This window comes from Trichechus manatus, unplaced genomic scaffold, assembly GCF_000243295.1.
Source record: "Trichechus manatus latirostris isolate Lorelei unplaced genomic scaffold, TriManLat1.0 scaffold00058, whole genome shotgun sequence".
In the NCBI taxonomy this organism is placed as follows: Eukaryota; Metazoa; Chordata; class Mammalia; order Sirenia; family Trichechidae; genus Trichechus; species Trichechus manatus.
In genome coordinates this window covers 9,689,439-9,713,601 of record NW_004443994.1, presented here as the reverse complement: position 1 = coordinate 9,713,601, position 24,163 = coordinate 9,689,439, and the positions used below count along the sequence as shown (strand labels likewise).

The following is a 24,163-nucleotide window of genomic DNA, read 5'->3' as shown; positions in this document are numbered from 1 at the left end:
ATCAATTCAGCAATGGTTTACCATTGGAGTAGCAACTATAAATTTAAAAACTGGTTTCTTGAATAAAGTCTTATTTCTGCTTATTATTCCGCTGCAAAAAAATAATAATAATAATCAACGAAGTAATTTTATAGTAGCCCTAATCACTATTACTTCTAAAAGTAGAACTGCCCCAGAGGGTATCCAAGGAGCAGCTGGCAGATTCGAACTGCTGACCTTTTTGGTTAGCAGCCGAGCTCTTAATCACTGTGCCAGGGGCTCCAAAATATATATTAGAATCTTAAGATACTCTTGAAATTTTAAAACACTGTTTGTAGCCAACTGAGTGAAAATAAAATACATCTTTATCATTAGATATAGCAGCAATAGGGAATGAAGGATTCTCCTCTACATTATGGAACTACTACAGCTTCTACCTGGAAGGACTGTGTCTTGTTAAGATTTGCCCATCCTTCAAAGTCACTAGCCACTGCTAACAAACAAGCCTAAAAGATGAGAATGATATTAAAATGAAGTACGTTAAGGATCATAATAAGTCTCTGAGACTCTTTTTAGCAAAAATATATGAATCTAAACCTAGTCTGGAAAAGGCAGATAAATCTATTTACAATGTAGCTTTAGTAGCAAGCTAGAGAAATGTGTTAATTTTTCAAATAAAATTCTTATGAACTCCCAGTATTTTTAAACTTTTAACTTAATCAAATAGTCAAGGTCTCATACAAAACAGAGGCTCAAAACTACATATTATGGAGAAAGTTAACAATTAACTTTAAAATGACTTTTACAATTGGTGAATCTGGGTTAAAGAGTATAAGTAAATTCCTTACACTATTCTTGCAACTTCTCTGTAAGCTTGAAATTACATGAAAATAATATGTTTTAGAAAACGACTATGTGAGAAAACCATTGAAAAAATGAAAAACAAACAAAAAAACTCATATAAAGAAAAAAAATTTTTTTTACTCTAGCATTTAAATTGGTATCATGAGGAACATATTAACGGGTAAATGGATATATTAATCCAAGACATTCAATTATTACTGTTTAATTTTTAAGTTCAACGTTATCAATGACAGTGACTGAATAATATAATATGTAGAAGAGCAGAATAAAAAAATATTAAAAGTACTGGTATTAGAAAAGAAAGAAAAGTCTAAAAAATTTTTTTCCTGCTAATAAATATCTTCAATGTGATTCTTTTAAATGTTTTGATACATTCCTCCAAATCATCTCATTAATTTCAGATATCCAACTTGGATTTTTTAAAACCCCCATTACAGCACTTATTATATTGCATTTTAATTTTCTGTGTACGTGGAGGTTAGAGTCCACCCAGAGGCAGCCTGGAAAAAGGCTGGCAATCTACTGCCATAAAATTAGCCACTAAAAACCCTATGGAACATGGTTCTACTCTGACACACATGGGGTGGCCATGAGTCAGGATCACCTCACTGGCAACTGAACTGGTAACCCTCCATAAACTGTAAGCTCAGCAAGTCTTGGTACAGGGTCTCTCCTGTTCACTGGTATATCCCCATCATGACAGACACTCAATAAATATTTATTAAATAAATGAACAAATATATAATTTGACTTAGTTTGTTATACCTAATTTAGAACCTGTTTATTATTACTTAAGTATGAGAGAAATCAGTATTTCATACATATAGGAAGAAGGTGAAGGAAAAAGTACCTTTCAATAAGTGTCCCATTTTGAATCATCCAAACATCACAATATGTTCGAGAAACCAGCATAACAGCAATAAGTATCAAGTAACCTGTCTAAAATAAACCAAATACAGTAAATTAAATAAATGCCTTTTTAGAAAGTTAAAAGAAATATTATCTTGATAAAGATTTTTGGTTTCTAAACTCAAAGCTTTACTCTAGCTTTAATACAGTTGGTTGACATTTTACCTATGGGCAATTTTAAGATATAATTTAAACAGAATTTTTAAATATAATATAAATGAAAAAGGCCTTATTGATCATTTAATCTAATTTTCTCATCCAGAATTCAAAACTGAGTCCCAGGCAGTTCAAACAAGTTTGCCTTTACACAAGTAGGCAATGATAGAAGTTAGGGGTTTAACTTATTACCTGAATCACTGTCTATTGTGATTTTCTTATGCTTTTAATATACTTTAATTTATTTAATATACTTAAATTTTTAAAAAATGACAATAACTCCCAAAATACAGTTAAACAACTAACAAATGGTGAAGCCGAAAATTTTTACCTAAATAGAATAAATCTGGTTCAATTTCTTAGAAAATTCTGTTAACAGTGCCCCTGTCCCTCACGGGACTTTCAATTTAGTTTATAAGGAAGATTTACACATAGAATGTGAAAACAGACCAATGGAGGCAAGCATATTTGCAACACTTCATGTGATAAGTGGTGGTAATAAGCTCAGGTTAGCAAAAGAAAATTATGGTATTAAAACTGTCAACATTAGACATAAAAAAGTTTTTTATTATGACATTCAAATTGGTAGCACGAGGAATAAATTCTTCATTAACAGGTGAATGGATATAATCAAGATACTCAGTTGTTATTTTCTAGGTTTTTAAATTCAAAATTATCAATTGTAATGACTGAATAATGTCATGTGGACAGAGCAGAATTGCCCCACAGGGTTTCTAAGGAGCCGCTGGTGGATTCAAACTGTCGACCCTTTGGTTAGCAGCTATCTCTTAACCACTACGTCACCAGGGCTCCAATGTAAAATGTAGAAGAGCATAATGAAAAAAATATATATTAAAAGCACTGGCTTCAGAAAGAAAAGGAAAAATCTAAAAAAAAAAAATTTTCGCCTCTATCCCTACCTCCCATCTTCTGTGATTTCTATGGGAGATTTATTTCACTTTCTTGAACTGGGGTTAAAGTTCTGTTTTTATATCCATCAAAGACAGTACATAAAATGACCCTGTGGCACAGCTAGACCTAGACAAAAGTAGGAGGAAGGTCAAGTTAGATCCTTCTACATCCCTCACTAACTCCCCAAGGCCCATCCAATGTCTCACCCTCATTTTACAGTCATTGAACCCCTGCTAAACAGTTAAATGAGCATTAAACTGGTAACTGATACCAAAAAAAAAAAAAAAAAAAAAAAAACCAAACCCCGTGCCAGAGTTGATTCCGACTCACAGTGACCCTATAGGACAGAGTAGAACTGCCCCACAGGGTTTCCAAGGCTGTGATATTTACAGAAGCAGACTGCCACATCTTTTTCCTGTGGAGCGGATGGTGGGTTTGAACCACCAACCTTTTGGTTAGCAGCCAGGCGCTTAACCAGTGTGCCACCAGGTCTCCCTGTTAACTGATAAGGGGGAGTAGTATACAAATCTTTCCAGAGAAGCTTGTATTTTAAATAAGGATTCTTCAAAGCCAGGTAGGTTGTAGAATTGAGAAAACAATTAATTATGCCTAGAGAGTTATGGGAAATAGCACTAAGAAGATAATGAGCATAAAGCTATTTTTTAACATATTTGTTTTTGCTGAGGATTCTCAAAACATGACTATTGTGAACAAATGAAAGCTTGAGAGTTCAGGGCGTGATTATAAAATAGCAAAGAATCTTCTAAGCAGATGATACTGAAAGGGAGGCCAACACCATGTTGTGATTTATCCTATGAGAAAAAAGAAGCCGAATGTTTTTATTAGAGTTTTTAGAAAGAAGATCAGTCAGAAAAAGAGAAGAAACAAAAAGATAAACCAAGAGATTATAATGATACAAATAAGACAGATATAGTGAGAACAGTAGGAATTATGAGAGATTAAGAGAAACTCAAGGATACTTGGGAAAAACGTTTAAAACATAAGACAGGGAGATTAAAAAGTGTGAGTGTGATCCCATTTTTATTTATGTTCACACAAAAGAAGACTGTACATCAAAATAATAATAAAAGTTCTGAGTGGGAGGCTGATAGGCATCAAAAAGTAAAAAACAAAGTACCTATCCGCATTTTCTAATTTTTCTTCAAGGAACACTTATTACCTAATTATAAAAAAAAAAAGTTATGAAATTATATTTCAGAGTTTCTCAAGGGCAGAATCAACAAGACATGATGGAGAGTAAGTTGAGTTCAATGGAGGAACACAGCTCTCTTTGAGAATTGAAGTGCTTTTAGAACATCTTATCCTTTTCTTGCTATTCATAGCTTATAAAGTTAATGCTTTTTTTTTTTTTAATTTGAACAATGGTAAACATGTCTTAAGAAGATAAATTTGGCAGGGAAGATTAAAAAGGGGAGTTCCTGACAGTGAGACTTATTAAAGAATACTATAATATCCAGGTAAGAATATGTAGACGGAAAAATTACACTTAGAAAAATTATCAGATCCTAGTGACTGAAACGATGAGGGCTGGGAGAAGAAGGAGCCAAAGGTGATATTTCTAGTTTGTATAAATGGAGAATGCTGACTAAAGACGGAGAACACAGCATTATTTTAATAATCATTAAAAATGCTTATCAAATAATGATAATCTTGATAAAAGGACAGAAGAAGAAATAATAAAACTTATTCCTACAATCAGCTCACTTCCTGAAAAATACTTTAGAATTCAGATATCTCAAAAACATATTTAATCACTTATTTTGTTCAGTTGACTCTATTTAAGCCAGCAAAATGTATGTCCTTCAGTTTGCTTCTTCAAATATAAAGAAGCAACCTTCAATCATACTCCATGTCAGTGTGATTTGTTAACATCTCAATGTAATAAAAAAGGTCTGTCTTTTAAAGTTTAATCTTGTTTCTAACAGTATTTAACTACAATAAAGCAACACCATAGTACACTAATATCGCACATAAAATACAATGAAATAATATTTCATATACAAGAGACAACTACTTAAAAACTGGCATTGAATAATAAAGGCATACTTGCATGACAGGTGGTGATTTAAAGACAAAAATTTAGCAGTCCTTATTACTTACATAGAAAATATTTGGCCTGCAGTACAACCGAAGTTTTATACTATGATTTTATTGTTCTGATTTCATGTAACCTTGAAAGTTGAGAATAATATTATAATTTCATAAGACTTACCTCTTTACAAAATGTTCTAGGGACCATGATTTTCAGAATCTTTGTGAGCCTTGAAAAAAACACCTTGTCCACCATAGCTCGCTCTTTTTTCCCCTCTTTCTATATTAAGAGAAAAAAAAGAAAGCTTTTAGGATAGCTATAACAAGATTAAAAAACAATGTTTCATCTTAGTCAATATAAACAAATATCAAGATGGATACTGCGTTTGAGAGTGCAGACTTGAACTGCTTCCTAATACTCAAACGTGGCTTTCAAGAAAATAAGACATACCTGAAAACTGAATAAGGAAGTGAGACATTCTAGAGCCACATAAATATCTGGAAGAAGAATGTTGCAAGTAGAAGAAAGAGCAAGTGCAAAGATACTGAGGTAGAAGCCTATTTAATATGTTTGAAGAACAAGATGGCAAGCTGTGAACCAGCAACAGTGGTAGGAGATGAAGTCAGAGAGACAGTTAAGAAATTAAGTACTTACAGATTTCTTATTATCCACTTCCTGATTAACAGCATTTTTTTTTTTTTTAAATCCTGAGCAGGGTTTTCCCTGATACCAACTACAGGGAACTTTGAGATTCTTAGATTTATCAGTTAGCATTTCAATATGCAATATGCCAATTCACTCTCTCTTCCTCATAAATTCAAAGACAGACAAGGTTCCTTCACTCACACAGCTCACTTTCTAGCAGGGGAAATGGATAAAAATAAAACAATAAAAAATTATTACAGATGGCTTAAGCAGGGTCACGAGAAAAAGAAGTACGGTTCAGACAGGATGACTGGAAAGGTTTCTTTGAGGAGATAACAGTTATAAAACCAAACCTGTTGCCATCAAGTCGATTCTGACTCATAGAGACCCTACAGGACAGAGTAGAACTGCCCCACAGAGTTTCCAAGGAGCAGCTGGTGGATCTGAACTGCTGACCTTTTGGTTAGCAGCCGAACGCTTAACTACTGCGCCACCAGGGCTCCTCCAGAGACATAAATGAAGTGAAGCCACGTGATGACCTTGGGGCGGGGGGAGGAGTGCTGAAGCACAGGGAATACCAAGTACCACGCACAAAATCCCAGTAGCAGGAATAAAACTGGCATGCAGATTGGATAGCAAGACGATAGTATTGCTAGAGCAAAGGAAACAGGAATCAGAGAAACCGAGGAAGAAGGCAGGGCTTGTAAAGGGCAGAGTCTTAGGACATAGTAAGGATTTAGAGTTTATTCTCAGTGTAGAAGGAAACCACTGAAGATATTTTAGAGCAGTAATTAATCTTCTCTCTCTCAGAGACTTCTTCATTTTCACTGGGTCCATGAAAATAAGAGGTATAAAATGATTTGCAAAGATAAGAAAAAACTTACATGAACTAGGTATGGTAGAGTCTATTTACTTGATTATGGAGCCCTGGTGGCGCAGTGGTTGAGAGCTCGGCTGCTAACCAAAAGGTCTGCAGTTTGAATCCACCAGCCGCTCCTTGGAAACCCTACTCTGTCCTACTGGGTCACTATGAGTCGGAATCGACTCATTGACAATGGGTTTGGTTTTTATTTACTTGATTACCCTTGGACTGTCTCGGGGATCAGGCAGGAGAATCTTCTTGGAATAAGTAAGACATTCCAGAAGGACCCTAACCACTGCCTAATATCCCACCTACCCTCCCCTCAGCCCCTCACCAACTACCATTGTCACAGCTCACTTACTCAACTATCATGCTCTTGAAAAACAAAATACTTATGGTAGAGTAAATTCTATTAGTTAGACAAGCATTAACATAAATATGCTTTAATTAAATTAATATCTAGCTTGATGAATCTCGGTGAACAGTTTAATTACAGAATTAGAATAATAAACGACCATCTATGTCAGAGACTGTGTCAGTACTTTAGATAAATAATCCCAATAAAGAGACACTGATTGGAGTACAGAATTGTGGACCAAGTAGGAAGTCTGAAAACAGTGTTCCTAGGGTTAGATTAGGAAGACTAACAGAGAAAGAACTGGTTAAGAATCAGCCCTACTCTATAACTGTTGGAACAAACTCAAGATTTCAAGTCTTTCAGAGAAGGCTGTAATTCACATCCTACTGAGTTAAAGGCCCAACCTACCTCATTCATGCATGCATGCAGTCATTCATTCAACAAATAACTTACATGATGTCAAGGCACTCCTCTAAATGATGGGGATACAGTAAACAAAACAGACAGAAAAGTCTTCGAGTCTATTTAGTTGAGCTAACATATTCTCCTCAAGCCAGACTTTATACCTGAAACCTAAATCTCCCCTTTTTTTTCCCCAGATTGAGAAAATACAGGAGGAAAAGAATAAAGAGAAGGCAATACACATCATCCACTTTGTCACGGATTGAATTGTGTCCCCCAAAAATATCTGTCAACTAGGTCATGATTCCCAGAACTGTATGACTGTCTACCATTTTGTCACCTGATGTGATTTCCCTATGTGTTGTAAATTCTATCACTATGATGTAATAAGATGGATTAGCAGCAGTTATACTGATGAGGTCTACAAGATAAGATAGTGTCTTAAGCCAATCTCTTCTGAGATATAAAAGAGACAAGTGAGCAGAGAGACATGGGGACCTCATAGCATCAAGAAAACAGCGCCGGGAGCAGAGCGCTTCCTTTGGACCTGAGGATCCTGCACTGAGAGATGCTCCCAGATCAAGGGAAGACTGATGACAAGGACCTTCCTTCAGAGCCAACACAGACAGAAAGCCTTTCCCTGGAGCTGGCACCCTGAATTCGGACTTGTAGCCTACTGGACTGTGAAAGAATAAATTTCTCTTTGTTAAAGCCATCCACTTGTGGTATTCCTGTTATAGCAGCACTAGATAACTAAGACACACTTTTTTAAACTTCCAGCCTCATGGTTTTCCTGCTCTCCATCTCTAGCCTGAACTTTAGACAGAATAATTTCCTGCTGAAATGGCCATCCCCTAGCATAAACACAGGGCTACCTATTTCTACCTGCTCTCAAGAAATGAACTATGACAAACAACTAAGAAAGAAGAAGAAAGGTTACAAGAAAGTAACACTAAAGCACTTTAAAATACTAGCAGCTAACTGATGTATACTGCCTCCTCCCCTTTTTCATCTGTTCCTGTTGTCACTGCTCCTATTTCTTAAGCTGTCTGAAAGCTGACTTGATTTTCATTACATTTCTATCCTTGAAGGGAACTATATTCTTCCTAAAATCATCACAATGTTTTCTGTAAAGAAACAGCTGGACTGGAGGGCTGGCTCAGAAAGGCTGAATTCAGACAGAAGAGATGTCAAGATGCTCTGCCATTGCTGACACATAATAAAATGCATACCTGAAACTACTCTAAAAGAGAATACCTACAGAAACAGTATATTTCATAACACTATCAGCCTCTCTTGAGAATTCCTCTTAAACTCACAATTGAATTTCCGTTCCCTAAACATCCCAGTAAGTTTAAAAACAAAACATTTTAATGATACAAGCTTACTGTGGAAATTACAGAAAAAGCAAACAAACCACTAGGTAAAGTAATAAAATAACTTGGGGAAAAAAAACATACCTAACATTCAGGAGGCAACAAGATCAAAGGCCAACGAGAAGTTCTATTAATGTGTTAGTCAACTTAGAAAGGAAAGGGGAAATAGAATTGACTGAAATAGATGTTTGATGCAGCAAATAAAGTGTCATACAGTGCTGAAAAGAGTATAAGCATTCTTGTATATTGTAGGGGAGACTATAAAGTGGTACAACTACTATGTAATATCTGTAGATATGTAAAATGTACACTGACTGTAAAATGCAGAATACCCCAGCAAATTTACTTTTAGGAACTTATCCTATATCAATAATAAGATATTGTACAAATTATGGTAGACCTACGCAATGAAAATTCTACACGTTGTAAAAAGGAAGCTGCACATATTCATACAATAGAATACTACAGTATAGAGCAGTTAAATTAATTAGATCTACAGCTATCAACATGGATGGATCTAAAAAACATTATGCTGGGAAAAAAAAGAATGATACATACAATGACTTATAAAGTGTTTAAATATGCAAAATAATTCTATCAATATTGTTTATGAATACACACACACACAAACACCACAAAAAGTATAAAAATATGTGTGGGAATGCTAAACACTAAACCCAGTACAGTATTTACCTGTATACCTTTTGAATTTTATACCGCGTATATAACCTGTTTCAAAATTAAATGAATAAGTATTTTAAAAGCAAGTCAGCTAACTCTTTATACTATTTTATTACTCTCTATTAAACCCTTTTTTCCTTTTTAAATCTCAGGTCTTATGAAAATTGTCTCCCCACAATCCCATCCCACCAAAGACCATAAAAATTTTAATTAAAAAAATTTTTTTTCTTTTTTAATTGCTTTCACCCCTACAAGTAATACACATTCACTGTAGACAAATTAGAACAGTTTGATTAGCAAAAACTAAGGAATCTATATTCTACCATCTACATTTTTAATATTAATTATATTAGTTAATATTTGGTATATATCCTACCAGATTTGATTTTTGCATATTTGTGTTTTTGTGTGTGCCTGTACATGTGCAATTCTATAAATTTTACAAACGTGGTATCAGAATACATACTGCCTTATGTCCTTCTTTATTTTTTGCCAACCATTTAATAAACTAAATTTATCTTGCTTACACTCTATGACCAGCAAATAAGTATATGCTCAAAAGATATTCGTATGGAAAAATAGGAAGGAGGAATAAAAAAATGAATGAATGAATCGAGCTGTCCTAACTAGTTTTAATATTGTCCTAGAACTTGCAGATAGATTTGATAACTTAGAAAAACTGAGATAACTATGCTTGAATATCACCACCCATCTGTCAGTTTGTTGTACTGTGGTGACTTGCATGGTGTTTTGATGCTAGAAACTATAGCACCAGTATTCCAAATACCAGCAGGGTCACTCATGGTGGAAATGTTTCAGCAGAGCTTGCCGACTAAGACAGACTAGGAAGTAAGGCCCAGCAGTCTACTTCTGAAACTTAGCCAATGAAAACCTTATGGATCACAACAATACTGTCTGCTACAGTGCTGGAAGATGAGCTCCCCAGACTGGAAGTCAATCAACAATGGACTCAAGCATGCCAGTGATCATAGGGATGGTGTGGGACCAGGTAGCCATTTCATTCTGTTGTACATGGAGTTGCCATGAGTCGGGGCCAACTGGATAGCAATTAACAACAAGGTTTGATAACCAGATATAACTTGGATATGAGAGCCCATGGAGATAAGACATGTTAGAAGACTGGAGATAAGCTTATTTTGTCCCATTTTTCAAACATTGGGAAAGAGAGATTATGAAATCTAAAGAACAGCAAATTTGATGTCAATTTCACAGAATAGACACTAATATGAAAGGTTTGGGAAGACTTAGGAAACACTAATCACTAGAAGCCAGCATAAGTTTATTAACAATAAGTCATGTCAAACTATTCTAATTTTCTTCTTTATTAAGAGTATTATGCTAGTATATTAGCTGATAAGTAGAATGTAAGCTCCATGAGGGTAGTGACTTATTTTTATAACTGCCATATCCCCATAGCCTAGTATAATGCCAGGCACATATGAGGAGCTCAAAAAATACTTGTCGAAAGAATTAATAAATTAATCATGGAATCTGATGTTCTTTATAAAATTCTTGTGCTCTTACTGGAGAAATGAAAACCAGATTTTACTCTAGTTGGATATAGTTGCAGCTTAATAAACCATAACCAAAAAGTACACATCAAGAGATGCCACAGGATAGTCTCCTTGGTCCTTATCTAATCAATACTATCAGAAAGTATGAGGAAACAAGAGAAGGCAAACTAAATTTGCAGATAATACCTCCTACCTAACATACTAGATGTTAGAACTACATTCAAAATTACACTAAACCAATAAACTAACTCCAATAAGCTGCCATTTACAGGGAAAATTAAATGTTTATTTAAAAGAAATCAACTGGGTTATCATATCACCCAGCAATTACACTCCCGGGTATATACCCAAGAGAAATGAAAACATATGTCCACACAAAAACTTGTACACAAGTGTTCACAGCAGCATTATTTATAATAGCCAAAAATTGGGAATAACGTAAATGTCCATCAACTGATGAATGGATAAACAAAATGTGGTATATCCACATAATGGAATATTATTTGGCAATAAAAAGGAACCAAATACTGATACATGCTATAACATGGATGAATTTTAACATATCACACTAAGTGGAAGAAGCTAGACACAAAAGACCACATATTGCGTGGTTCTATCTATATGAAGGAACCCTGGTGATGCAATGGTTAAAGCACTTGGCTACCTAATGAAAGCTCGGTAATTTAAACCAACCAGCTGCTCCACGGGAGAACAATGTGGCAGTCTGTATCCGTAAAGATTATAGCCTTGGAAACCCTATTGGACACTTCTACTCTCTCCTACACGGTCATTGTAAGTCAAAACTGACTCGACAGCAATGAGTTTGGTTTTTGGTTTATTTATATGAAATGTCCAGAATAGGCAACTCCATAGAGACAAAAAGCAGATAAGTGGTTGCCAGGTGCTGGGAGAAGGGCAGAATGGGGAGTGATTGCTAATAGGTACAAGATTTCTTTTAGGGTGACAAAAATGTTCTAAAAATAGATGGGGCAATGACTGCCCAGTTCTTAGAACATACTAAAAAACCACTGGATTTTACACTTTAAAAGGGTGGATTTTATGGTATGTGAATTATACCTCAATAAAGCTATTACTAAAAAAAGAGCAAGAGCGAAATCAACTGATAAACACAAGATCTAGGGTATCTGTCAAGACAACTGATCATCAGAAAGTTACCTGTAGGTTATAATTTACCATAAACTTCACTTAACGTAAGCAAGTTGTAGCTAAAGATGTAAAAGCAAACGTAGGCTGAATTTTAGTAATATGGTGTTTACATCAAGAGATGCTTTTGAGATCACATTTGGATAACTGCGTTCTATTATAAGGACAATATCTAAGGACACTAGTATAGATTCAGAGGAATGTACACAGACTGAAAAAGAACCAGAAACCACGTCATGTGTGAAACATCTGAAAGAACAAGACTTGCTTAGCATGGAAAAGAGAAGATTCAGGAGGTACGACAACTGTCTTCAACCACATAACGGTCTACTACTGAAGACAAAGGAGACTTGCCCTGTGCTGCTGCAAAACATCTGTCAAGAAATTCTATTTCAGAAGGAATTCTTATAATTTATGGTGGATCAGAAATGATCTTTAATTTCCCTTCTAATTCTAAAACTCTATGATTTTACCCTAATTTAAAATTACACAATAAGTGAAATAAATGCATGAAATATAAAAGAGCAGGTGATTTAAAATTTTACCTCATTGTTCTGTAATGGTGGTTTTCCATTTTTCTTACTGTAGAGGGAAAAAAAAAGAAAGAACTTAATTTGTAAAGCATTCCCATCATCAAAATTATTTTGACTTATCAAAAGAATATTTCAAATTATCCAAATGGGTTTCTTCTTTTTCTTCATTATACTAACACAGAACACATTAAATAATAGTAAATCTGCTGCCTTTTATTAAGTATCATTTACAAAATGTGCTCAAAAAAATGTTAACTACAATTTTAACAGGTAATGTGTTTGGTAATTTTTATACATATGTGTGTAAATACACACACATATACACATATTCTATAATTCCTCCCATGGAAAGGTGGAGATTATTTCTCCACCCTTGAAGCAAGGCTTGGCCATGTGAATTGCTTCAGCCAATGGGAAAAGCAAACTGACACAAGCAGAGGCTTGAAAAATGTTTGTGCGCTAGGGCCTTCTCTCTTGATGCTGGGAATCTTTCCATAACCATGTAAACAATCCTAAGCTAGCCTCCTAAAGGATGAGAGACAGTGTGTTATTCCCATGTTACAAATGAGGAAACTGGCTTGGAAAGAGTAAGCAGCATGCCCATGGTTCATGCTACTCAGTGGCTAAACTGGGACTGGAACGTAGCTCTGAGTACTAATCCAGGTTACCTCTCTAAACAATGTAATTAACCAGGTTTAGGTCCTTCTTGTAGGAGCCCTTGTGGTGCAGTGCCTAAATGTGCTCGGCTGCTAACTGAAAGGTCAGCAGTTTGAGCCTACGCTGGTCCGTAGAAGAAAGACGTGGCAATTTGCTCCCCCAAAGATTACAGTCTTGGAAACTCTATGGGGCAGTTCTACTCTGTCCTGTAGGGTCACTATGAGTTGGAATCAACTCAACGGCACACAACAACAACAGGCCCTTTTTATAACATACCACAGTGGCACCCTACACACACACACACACACACACACACACACAGAGAGAGACAGACAGACAGACACACACACAGAAAGAGAGAGACAGAGAGATAACATATTTAATGTAATATGATCATTTTTTAATTTCTTGTTTGATGTCTATTTCCCCCCAGTGAACTACACGATATCAGGAGCTATTTCAGGCTGGGTTCTCCGAAGCAGAGGTGAGACGGGATTTGGGGTACAAGATGTTTATTACAGATCAACGACTGTGAAAGGAAGGCAGAGAAATCAAGTTTGAGCAGAGGATGAACTCAAACTTCAATGCAGGCCCAATGAAACTTCACCCCACCTGACAAGATGCTCTGAAGCAAATACTGTCCATCAGAATGCTCTGCATTAGGCTGAAATGGCCAGGACTTTATACCTCTTGCCTTGCTCAGTCTGCAAATGCAGGCTGGCCCAGAGAGGGCGTGACCATGAAGGAGGTAGCTCTCTGCAGCTGAGGCATACCCTAAGGAGCAGGAAGATGGGGATGCCTGCTGATTGTACTCCTTGCAACTGGGCAGGTTAAGCCCTTCTTTGAAGGGGAATCTGAGTGGCATAGCTGTGTGTCTACTACAGGGGCCATGCTCTATGTTCAATACCCAGTTTAGCTCCAACATTTGTAGAATGAACATTTTTCGTGATAAGACCCACTCACTGAACAAGGCTGGAAAACCAAACAACTACAATTCAGCAGATGTTCTTGTTTTTACAAGTGTTTAGGTTTATTACTGTTTCTAATTTCAATTCTATTACAGGATTGTTCATCTGTCTTTACATTTTTATAAGATTGTAAAACTGTTTTAGAAAATCCTTTTATATACAGCTAGTCCTCCATTTACCACAGAGTTCTGCTCTGACCACTCCGTTATAAGTCGGTTCTGACATACGTCCAATACCTTTTTTTTTTTAGTTTTCATTATGATTGCCATAGCCTGCTATGTGGCAGTGTTTAAAACAGTAAATCATAATACTGAACATCTGCAAGTGAATATGTGAAAATAATAACATCAGCAAATTATGCGCTGCAACACTGTATGTAGTACCTATTACTAACAATAAGATGAAAAAACAAAAAACACATGGCCATAAGTGCGGTTCACCTAACTTGAATACGTTCTAAATCAGGGACTACCTGTAGATAGCTAGCTAGATAGATAAATAGATAGCTAGCTGGAGACAGATAAATGTTCAAGCATGCCCAGTTAATTATGAACCTTCCTTTCATAGGGCTTTTTAAATTCCCCATTTTAAGAATCATTTAATGTTTCTCATTTTCTCATTTTTTAAACATTAGACATACATATATATACCTACATACATACAAACACATATATGTGTCACTTAGGATAAACTGGAACAGTATACTAGAATCCTATTCAATTAGTCATATTTCTTCATTTGAAATGCCATGCTAAAGAATGGTAAGAAATTAATTTATTTCCCAAAAAATAATCTACTAGCAGGCAGATTCAAGTTTAATAAAAATTTGGTATCCTCCTTTTCCTGATTTTTATCCTATGAAAATAAAAAGGCTCTACAATAAACAGAAATACTTCCTACTCTTGTGTATTATGCATGGTCTTCCTTTTGGCTACTGAATAGATCACTTCATCAGCTAAATACATTAAAATAAAGCTATTCAATATGTTCAAGATACATCACTGATATGCACTGGCCAAAACAAATGCAAGGTATCTATGATGTCTACAGCAATCACTAAGCATCACTTGTCTCATTACATTTTCGGGTATAACAAAATTAAAACAAGTTTAAAATCTAATTTGATGACCTGTGTGAACCATGACCACTTATATAACAATCTATTAGATCACTAGGGATGCCATGTTCAGTCAGGAGCTGCTCATCTATTTTCTTCTTGCTCGATAAATCAGCAGACTTTCCAAAATATGATGGCAGGCCCTGTATCAATCCCTCCATTGTCCAATACAACTCTGCCTGAGCAGAGGCCAGGAAAAGAAGAGTACGGTAGCAGGAAAAATAGCCTGGATGCTTAGTACATTTTGGAGAGCATGAAAGAAAGACACATAAAAAGGCACAATATCAAATACACGTATTATCGAAAAGTTCAGGTAGATGATAAACGTGACATGGTCAACAATCATTCAAGCGTTTACAAATTGCTGACTATATGCCAGGCATTACTCTAGATCAGCACTTCTCAAACTCCACGATCTCCAAACCAACCAAACCCACTGCTGTCAAGTCGATTCCAACTCATAGCAACCCTATGGGACAAAGCAGAACTACCCCAGAGAGTTTCCAGGGCTGCAAGCTTTACAGGAGCAGATTACCACATCTTTCTCCCACAGAGCGGGGTGGGTTCGAACCACTAACCTTTCAGTTAGCAGCCGAGTGCTTAACCACTGTGCCACCAGGGCTCCCAAAAAGTTACTATTCGTGTGGGTTATATCTATGGATATTTATTGTATAGGAATTAAATCTCAGAAACTTAAAAAATACTTACTTACTTATTTAAAGATAATAAACGTTTACATGTCAAAAAAAATAACAGCATTATTATTTTTATAATAATATTTTGTTAATATTTCCGAACAAAACTATCTAGTTAGAAAAGTGGCTTATATATATATATGTATGTGTGTGTGTATGTGTTTGCAACCTCTACAATGTCTGGCTTAATAGAAGGTAGCTGAATTCTCATAGATGAGTGTCTATTCTTTATATCTGTTACGATAGGTTGTTTCCACTGAAGTATATGAAGAAAATCCAGTCTCATACTGATACGGAGTTATAAAATGGAGGAGTGCTGTAAATGTAACAGTATTTTTCAAATAATTTATGGATATACTTCTTTGATACTACAGTGTTGCAATGTGGAATCCAAAACCATATCAATGAATTTTTGTACTCGGATACAATAAACCCACTGGTCTATCTTGCACTCTCAACGCATCTTTTACCCCTGCAAGATTCTGTAGCACCATGCATTGGTCATTTGGAAAATACTGGTTCCCACAGTTATGTGGACCTTCCAAGTGGTGACACATTTTATTATACAGTATTGAAATAAATCATATTTGTTAATACTGTCATCAGTCTTATCAGAAAAGTCTCAAGTATTGGGAAGCTGTCAAGTTGATGGTAGCACAGATAAGATTTCCAAATTCTAATTTTCACCTGAAAGGTTGAATTGGAACAACAGCTACAAACACTGTCAGTTGTTTTTTCCTTGAATTGTTACATTATTTACAAGAATATGTCCCCAAATATCCAAGTCTGAATAACGATAATTATTCAAGTCATTCTTCCAAGTGAAAATGTTGTTCCATGAAAAAAGTGGCTAGTTAAGCTCACAACTTAGTTACACAAGTGCTTTCCCTCAAGACAACCTTTATACTTTGGTACACTGAAGCAAATACTTCACATTTTTCTTTGGCAAAGAAAATTCTCATAGAACTTTAAGACCCTAAGAATGTATTTTTAGACCCATTTTGAGAGACACTGCTCTAGATCGTCTCAGTCAAAATCGTGGCATCAATAATCACCCATTCTCTAACAACTTCCCAAATCTCTAGCAACCACTTCTTTTCTAAGCTCTTGATTTGACTACCTGACTTTTTATAAGATACTTATACCTGCAACTACTGAAAACCTTTTAAACTAAACATATCTGTGTCAGAACTAACCTTTCTACCCCAGATCTATTCTACTACTTTTTCATATCAAACATGGGCCCTAAAACTCAGCAAATGGTACCTTCACCTATCCAGCCATCCAAATCACAAGTCTGAAAAGTTATTCTGAGATACTGTCCATTACTCACACCCTTCATATACAATCTCTCTACAGTCTCTTCCAGCCATCAGGATTGCCACTTCAGTTCAAGCCATCAAAATTTCTCACATGAACTACTGTAATTTTCTCATCTCCTTTCTAAGTAGTTCCCTTATCATTAGTCTCTGTCTTCTTCCAATTCATTTCTATATCATTCATACGCACACACACACACAAGCACATATATGTGTATATAAAACATATATCCTGCAGAAATCAACTAAAGGAATGCTCAGAATCATAAATACTATTTATTTATTTTTATTTATTGTGCTTTAAGTGAAAGTTTACAGCTCAAGTTAGTTTCTCATACAAAAATTTATACACACATTGTTATGTGACCCTAGTTGCTCTCTTTATAATGTGACAGCACACTCCTCCTTTCTACCCTGGATTTTCTGTGTCCATTCAAACTTTCTGTCTTCTCATCTAGCCTCCAGACAGGAGCTGCCCATTTAGTCTCATGTATCTACTTGAGCTAACAAGCACACTCTTCACAAGTATCATTCTATGTCTTATAGCCCAGTCTAATCTTTGTTTGAAAAGCTGGCTTCGGGAATGGTTTTAGTTCTGGGTTAACAGAGACTCCGGGGGTCATGTCTTCCAGGGTTCATCCAATCTCAGACCATTAAGTCTGGTCTTTTTACTAGAATTTCAGTTCTGCAACCAACTTTTCTCCCGCTCCGTCAGGGAATCTCTGTTGTGTTCTCTGTCAGGGCGGTCACTGGTGGTAGCTGGGCACCATCTAGCTCTTCTGGTCTCAGGCTGATGGAGTTTCTGGTTTATGTGGGCCTTTCTGTCTCTTGGGCTAATATGTCCTTGTGTCTTTGGTATTCTTCATTCTCCTTTGCTCCAGGTGGGTTGGGACCAATTGATGCATCTTAGATGGCCACTTGCTAGCTTTTAAGACTCTAGACACCACTCACCAAAGTGGGATGCTGAACATTTTCTAAATAAATTTTGTTATGCCAACTGACCTAGATGTCTCCTGAAACCATGGTCCCAGGCCCCTGTCCCTGCTACTCTGTCCCTCGAAGTGTTTCATTGTATTCAGGAAACTTCCTAGCTTTTGGTTTCAACTTGTGCCGACTTCCCCTATAGTGTGTGTTGTCTTCCCTTCTCGTAAGATAATTCTTGTCTACTATCTAGTTAGTGAATCCCCATTCTCCCTCCCTCCCCACCCTTGTAACCATTAAAGAATGGTTTTCTTCTGTGTTTAAACCTTTTCTTGAGCTCTTATATTAGCAGTCTCATACAATATTTGTCCTTTTGCGACTAACGTAAATACTATTTCCATAAAAAAGAGTAACTTAAACTAATTTAAGCACTCAACAGAAGTTTAAAAGGAGTCCAACACCCATTCCTAATAAAAACTCTCAGCAAAATAGATATAGAAGGGAAATTTCTCAACTTAATAAAGGGTACCTATACAAAACCAACAGCCAACATCATTCTTAGTGGAGACAGGCTGAAAACATTCCCCTTGAGAACAGCAACAAGACAAGGATGCCCTTTATCACCACCTCTATTTAACATTGTGCTGGAAGTCCTAGCTAGAGTAATAAAGCAAGAAAAAAAATAATAAAGGGCATCCAAATTGTTAAGGAAAAAGTAAACTGTCCTTATTTGTGGATGATATGACACTATACATAGAAAATGCAAAAGACTCCATGAGAACCAAAAAACAAACAAACAAACCAAACTTGTTGCTGTCGAGTCGATTCTGACTCATAGCAACCCTACAGGACAGAGGAGACCTGCCCCATAGTTTCCAAGGAGTGCCTGGTGGATACGAACTGCCAACCTTTTGGTTAGCAGCCGTAGCTCTTAACCACTATGCCACCAGGGTTTCTGACTCCATGAGAAAAACTACTGAAATTAATAGAAAGATTCAGCAAAGTAGCAGGACACAAGATAAACATACAAATATAAGTTGGATTTCTAAACACCAATAAAGAGAACTATGAAAAGGAAATCAGGAAAACAATGCCATTTATTATAGCCTCTAAAAAAACAAAATACTTAGGAATAAGTCTATCCAGGGATGTAAAAGATCTATACAAAGAAAACCACAAAACACTACTGCAAGAAACCAAAAGATACCTACATAAATGAAAAAACATACCATGCTCATGGATAGGTAGACTTAACATTGTGAAAACGTCAATTCTACCCAAAGCAATCTACAAATACAATGCAATCCCGATCCGAACACCAACAGCATTCTTTAAAGAGATGGAAAAACTAATCATTAACTTTATCCAGAAAGGGAAGAGGCCCTGGATAAGTAAAGCACTACTGAAGAAGAACAATAAAGTAGGAGGATTCACACTACCTGACCTCAGAACCTACTATACAGCTACGGTAATAAAAACAGCCTGGTACTGGTATGACAGATACACTGACTGATGGAACAGCACTGAGAACCCAGATGTAAATCCATTCACCTATGGTCATCTGATCGTCAACGAAGACCCAAAGTCCATTAAATGGGGAAAAGATAGTCTTTTTAACAAACGGTGCTGTCAAAACTGGATGTCCATCTGCAAAAAAAATGAAACAGGACCCATACTTCACACCATACACAAAAAATAATTTAAAATGGGTCAAAGATCTAAATATAAAATGAAAAACTATAAAGATCATAGAAGAAAAAACAGGGTCAACTCTAGAGGCCCTAATACATGGTATTAACAAAATACAAACCATAACTAACAATACACAAACACCAGAAGATAAGCTAGATAACTGGGATCTTCTAAAAATTAAACACTTATGCTCATCAAAAGACTTCACCAAAAGAGTAAGAGAACCTACAGACTGGGAAAACATGTTTGGCTACCACAAATCCGACAAAGTTCTAATCTGTAAAATCTATAGGAAAATCCAACACCTCTACAACAAAAAGACAAATAATCCAATTAAGAAATGGGCAAAGGATATGAACACACACTTCCACAAAGAAGACATTCAAGCGGCTAACAGATACACGAGTAAATGCTCACGACCCCTAGCCTTTAGAGAAATGCAAATCAAAACCACAACAAGATACCATCTCACCCTGCCATTATTGGCACACATCAAAAAAACAGAAAATAACATATATCAGAGAGGCTGCGGGGAGACTGGAACTCGTGTCTACTGCTGATGAGAATGCAAAATGGTATAGCCATTTTGGAAAACTATATGGTGCTTCCTTAGAAAGCTAGAAATAGAAATACCATGATCCAGCAATCCCACTCCTAGGAATATATCCTAGAGAAATCAAGAGCAAATAGACATATACACACCGATGTTCATTGCAGCATTGTTCACAATAACAAAAAGATGGAAACAACCAAGGTGCCCAACAACAGATGAATGGATAAACAAACTGCTACATACACACAATGAAATACTACCCAACGATAAAGAACAATGATGAATCTTTGAAGCACCTCACAACATGGATGGATCTGGGGGGCATTATGTAAAAGAACAAATATTGTATGAGACCACTACTATAAAAAATCATGAAAAGGTTTACACACAAAAAGAAACAATCTTTGATGGTTACGAAGGACCGGAAGGGTGGGAAGGGAAAAACACTAAATAGACAATAGATAAGTGGTAACTCTGATGAAGGGTAAAACAGTACACGGTACTGGGGAAGCCAGCACAACGCGTACAAGGCAAAGTCATGGAAGCTCCACAGACATATCCAAACCCCCTGAGAGACCGAATTACTGGACTGAGGGCTCTAGTGACCATGGTCTTGGGGAACGTCTAGCTCAATTGGCTTAATATAGTTTATAAAGAAAATGTTCTACATTCTACTTTGGTGAGTAGCATCTGGGGACTTAAAAGCTTGTGAGCGGCCATCTAAGATACTCCACTGGTTTCACCCCATCTGGAGCAATGGAGAATGAAGAAAACCAAAGACACAAGGGAAGAATTAGTCCAAAGTACTAATGGACCACAACTACCACAACCTCCACCAGACTGAGTCCACCACAACTAGGTGGTGCCCGGCTACCACCACTGACTGCTCTGACAGGGATCATAATACAGAGTCCCAGGCAGAGCTGGAGAAAAATACAGAACAAAATTCTAACTCACACACACAAAAAAAAGACCAGACTTACTGGTCTGACAGAGACTGGAGAAACCCCTGAAGTATGGCTCCCGGACACCCTTACAGCTCAATAATGAAGTCTTTCCTGACAGCCAAAGATCAGATAGGCCTATAAAGCAAAATGAGACTAAATGGCCACACCAGCCCAGGGGCAAGGACAAGAAGGCAAGAGGGGACAGGAAAGCTGGTAATAGGGATCCCAAGGTCGAAAAGGGGAGAGTATAGACATGTTGTGGGGTTGGCCACCAATATCACAAAACAATACGTGTATTAATTGTTTAATGAGAAACTAATTTGCTCTGTAAACCTTCATCTAAAGTACAACAGAAAAATTTTTTTTAAATATGATAAAAAAAAGTAAAGCAATGGAAATAGGTACCAAAAAAACTGAATTGGGGACTACATTGTTAATATATTTGGTTGCTCTATTTATATTTTCTGTTCAAAATTTTCTGTGAGCATTTTGAGATAAGATTAAAATCACTCGGAAAATGTTAAAAAAAAAGTTTAAAAGGAAGAATAAAAGGGAAAGCAGAAGAAATTTATAACAGCAAAAACAGAATCTAATGAGTTATAAAATAGAAAATTAGACACTAACCATGCAAGAGGTGGTTCTTTGGAAAATAACAAAAAGCAACAGATTAGCACCAGTACAAAGAAATCTGAAAACCTGGATGAATGGATAATTTTGTAGAAAAATATAATTTTCCAAAATTGACCCCCAGCAGAGAGGAAAAAAATCTAAATATACTAATCTTGGTGGCAGAAACTGAAAAAATTACCTGTGAACTACTTACCTAAAAAAAACACCAAAAAAACCTCACTGCCGTCAAGTTGATTCTGGCTTACAGTGACCCTACAGGACAGAGTAGAACTGCCCCATAGGGTTTCCAAGGCTGTAAATATATATGGAAGCAGACTGCCACGTTGTTCTGCCGTGGAGCAGCTGGTGGGTTTGAACCACTGACCTCTCTGTTAGCAGCCGAGCACTTTAACCACTGTACCACCAGGGCTCCTTGAACTACTGACCTACCCCCCACAAAAAGCATCAAGCCCAGGAAATTTATAGGGGAATTCTACAAAAATCCTCAGAGAACATATAACTCCAATGCTTTTACAACCATTCAGAGAATAGGAAAAAAAGAAAATGTCCACATTCTTTTTGATGCAAGCAAAATAATGAAACCAAGACCTACCTAACATAAATTGCACAAAACTACAGACCATTCTCACTTATACCGATATTTCGTACTTTTTTAAAAAAATTCTGGACTATGGGAATGTATTGTCTATACATTTAGTTAAAACTTAAAAATATTAACCAATGTCATAAAACAATGTTTACTACTGTTTCATGAGAAACTATTTGTTCTGTAAACCTTCACCTGAAGTACAATTAAAAAAAAAAAACTTAAAAATAAATATATACATAATCACTTTCAGAATAAAATCCAAACTCCTCATATGTCTATTGCTTAAAGACCATCACGATCTGGCTCCTGCCCTCTTTTCCAGGTTCATCTCCTGTCACTGAGCACAAATACTCTGTGCTCCAGTAACCCTAAGACAACAGGTTAAACTATGAGAAGTTACAAATATCTGATCATTTTGACTTATAAAAATGGATATTTGACATGCTTCAAGTTAATACTATGTTCTCTCATGCTCACTATGTCTTTACATATGCTATTCCTTCTGCTTAAAAGGACCCTTCCATCCATCAATCTGCTTAAAGTCCAACTTGTCTGTAAAATTCAGCATATAAAATATAACTTCTTGGAACAGTGTGACCACATGTATCAGTCTGCCCACCTGTTACACCTGTTGTCCTGATGTGATGATAAATCACATCCCCTTTCAATCTCAAAATTGTACCAGTTAGGATAATAAATTACATGGCCACTCTGTTGAGGAAGCCTCTTCCGTCCACTTTTATTAATATATGTATTAGGTGCCCTCTGTGCTCCCTCAGCTGTCTGTATATCACTTCTACCCCCTCATCAACCTTCTTGTTCATCTCTGTATGTCTGATGTCTAAAAGTATGGCTGGCACATGGCAGGTGCTTCCAAAACTTTTATCTTGTTTGCCTTCTAAACTTTGTTTCACTTAGTATTTTAGTAAAGTTCCTTTTGAAATAGAAAAAAAAGGTGGAGGGGGGAGTTTTGATATTTTTTTGTTTTTGTTTTTTTAGCTGACTTGGGTCTAGGTTTTTAGAGTTTGGCAATAAAGCAGAAATAGCTAAGTAACTAGATATGAACCTAGGAAACCTGCCAGAACGGAGGCAGTAAACCAACTGGAACAAGTGAAGGAGAGAGCAACTTCCTATGATAAAAGCAATCTGAGTACACAAGGATAGCTTTGTGTGTATCTGTGTGTGTGGCAGAAACACACTGGGGTTTGCACTCAACTCTAACCTAACCTAAAAGTTGGCAGTTCTAACTCATCCACTGGTACCACGGAAGAAAGCCCTGGCAACCTGCTTCCGTAAAGATTACAGCCAAGAAAACCCTGTGGTGCTGTTCTACTCTTTAACATACGGGGTCGTCATGACTAGGAATGATAGGGTGAGAGAATGGATAAGATTTGGGAACTAACTGAATAGGGAAACAAAAGGAGTAGAAGAACACAGACTTAAAGAAATCTGTAAAGACAGAGGACGTAGTAAACCATCAGCTCCAAACCCCTTAATTCAGACATAAACTGATGCCCAGAAAAACAAAGCATTTCTCACTTGGTCTCACAAACAATTTTCACCTTGGAGGACACTGATTCTATTAACCACAATAAAGAATATTAGTAGAAGAGGCATTCAGGGAAACAATAATTGGACTCATTGTA

At 36.4% G+C, this 24,163-nt stretch overlaps 1 protein-coding gene across 4 annotated transcripts in view; it reads right to left on the bottom strand.

Moving 5' to 3' along the window:
• Positions 1-24,163, bottom strand: part of ABCD3 (ATP binding cassette subfamily D member 3) — a 98,549-nt gene that overhangs the window by 46,163 nt on the left and 28,223 nt on the right. For 3 of the 4 annotated variants that reach the window (XR_002824482.1, XM_004378761.2, XM_023733463.1), the window contains 3 exons: positions 12,442-12,478; positions 5,054-5,152; positions 1,694-1,782 (listed from right to left, as the gene is read on the bottom strand). Coding sequence is in view for 3 of the 4 variants with exons in the window: in XM_004378761.2 (XP_004378818.1) it covers positions 1,694-1,782; positions 5,054-5,152; positions 12,442-12,478 (225 nt within the window). In the remaining variant the exon portion in view is untranslated. The remainder of the gene's footprint in view (positions 1-1,693; positions 1,783-5,053; positions 5,153-12,441; positions 12,479-24,163) is intronic. The other variant, XM_004378762.2, reaches the window with a different exon arrangement.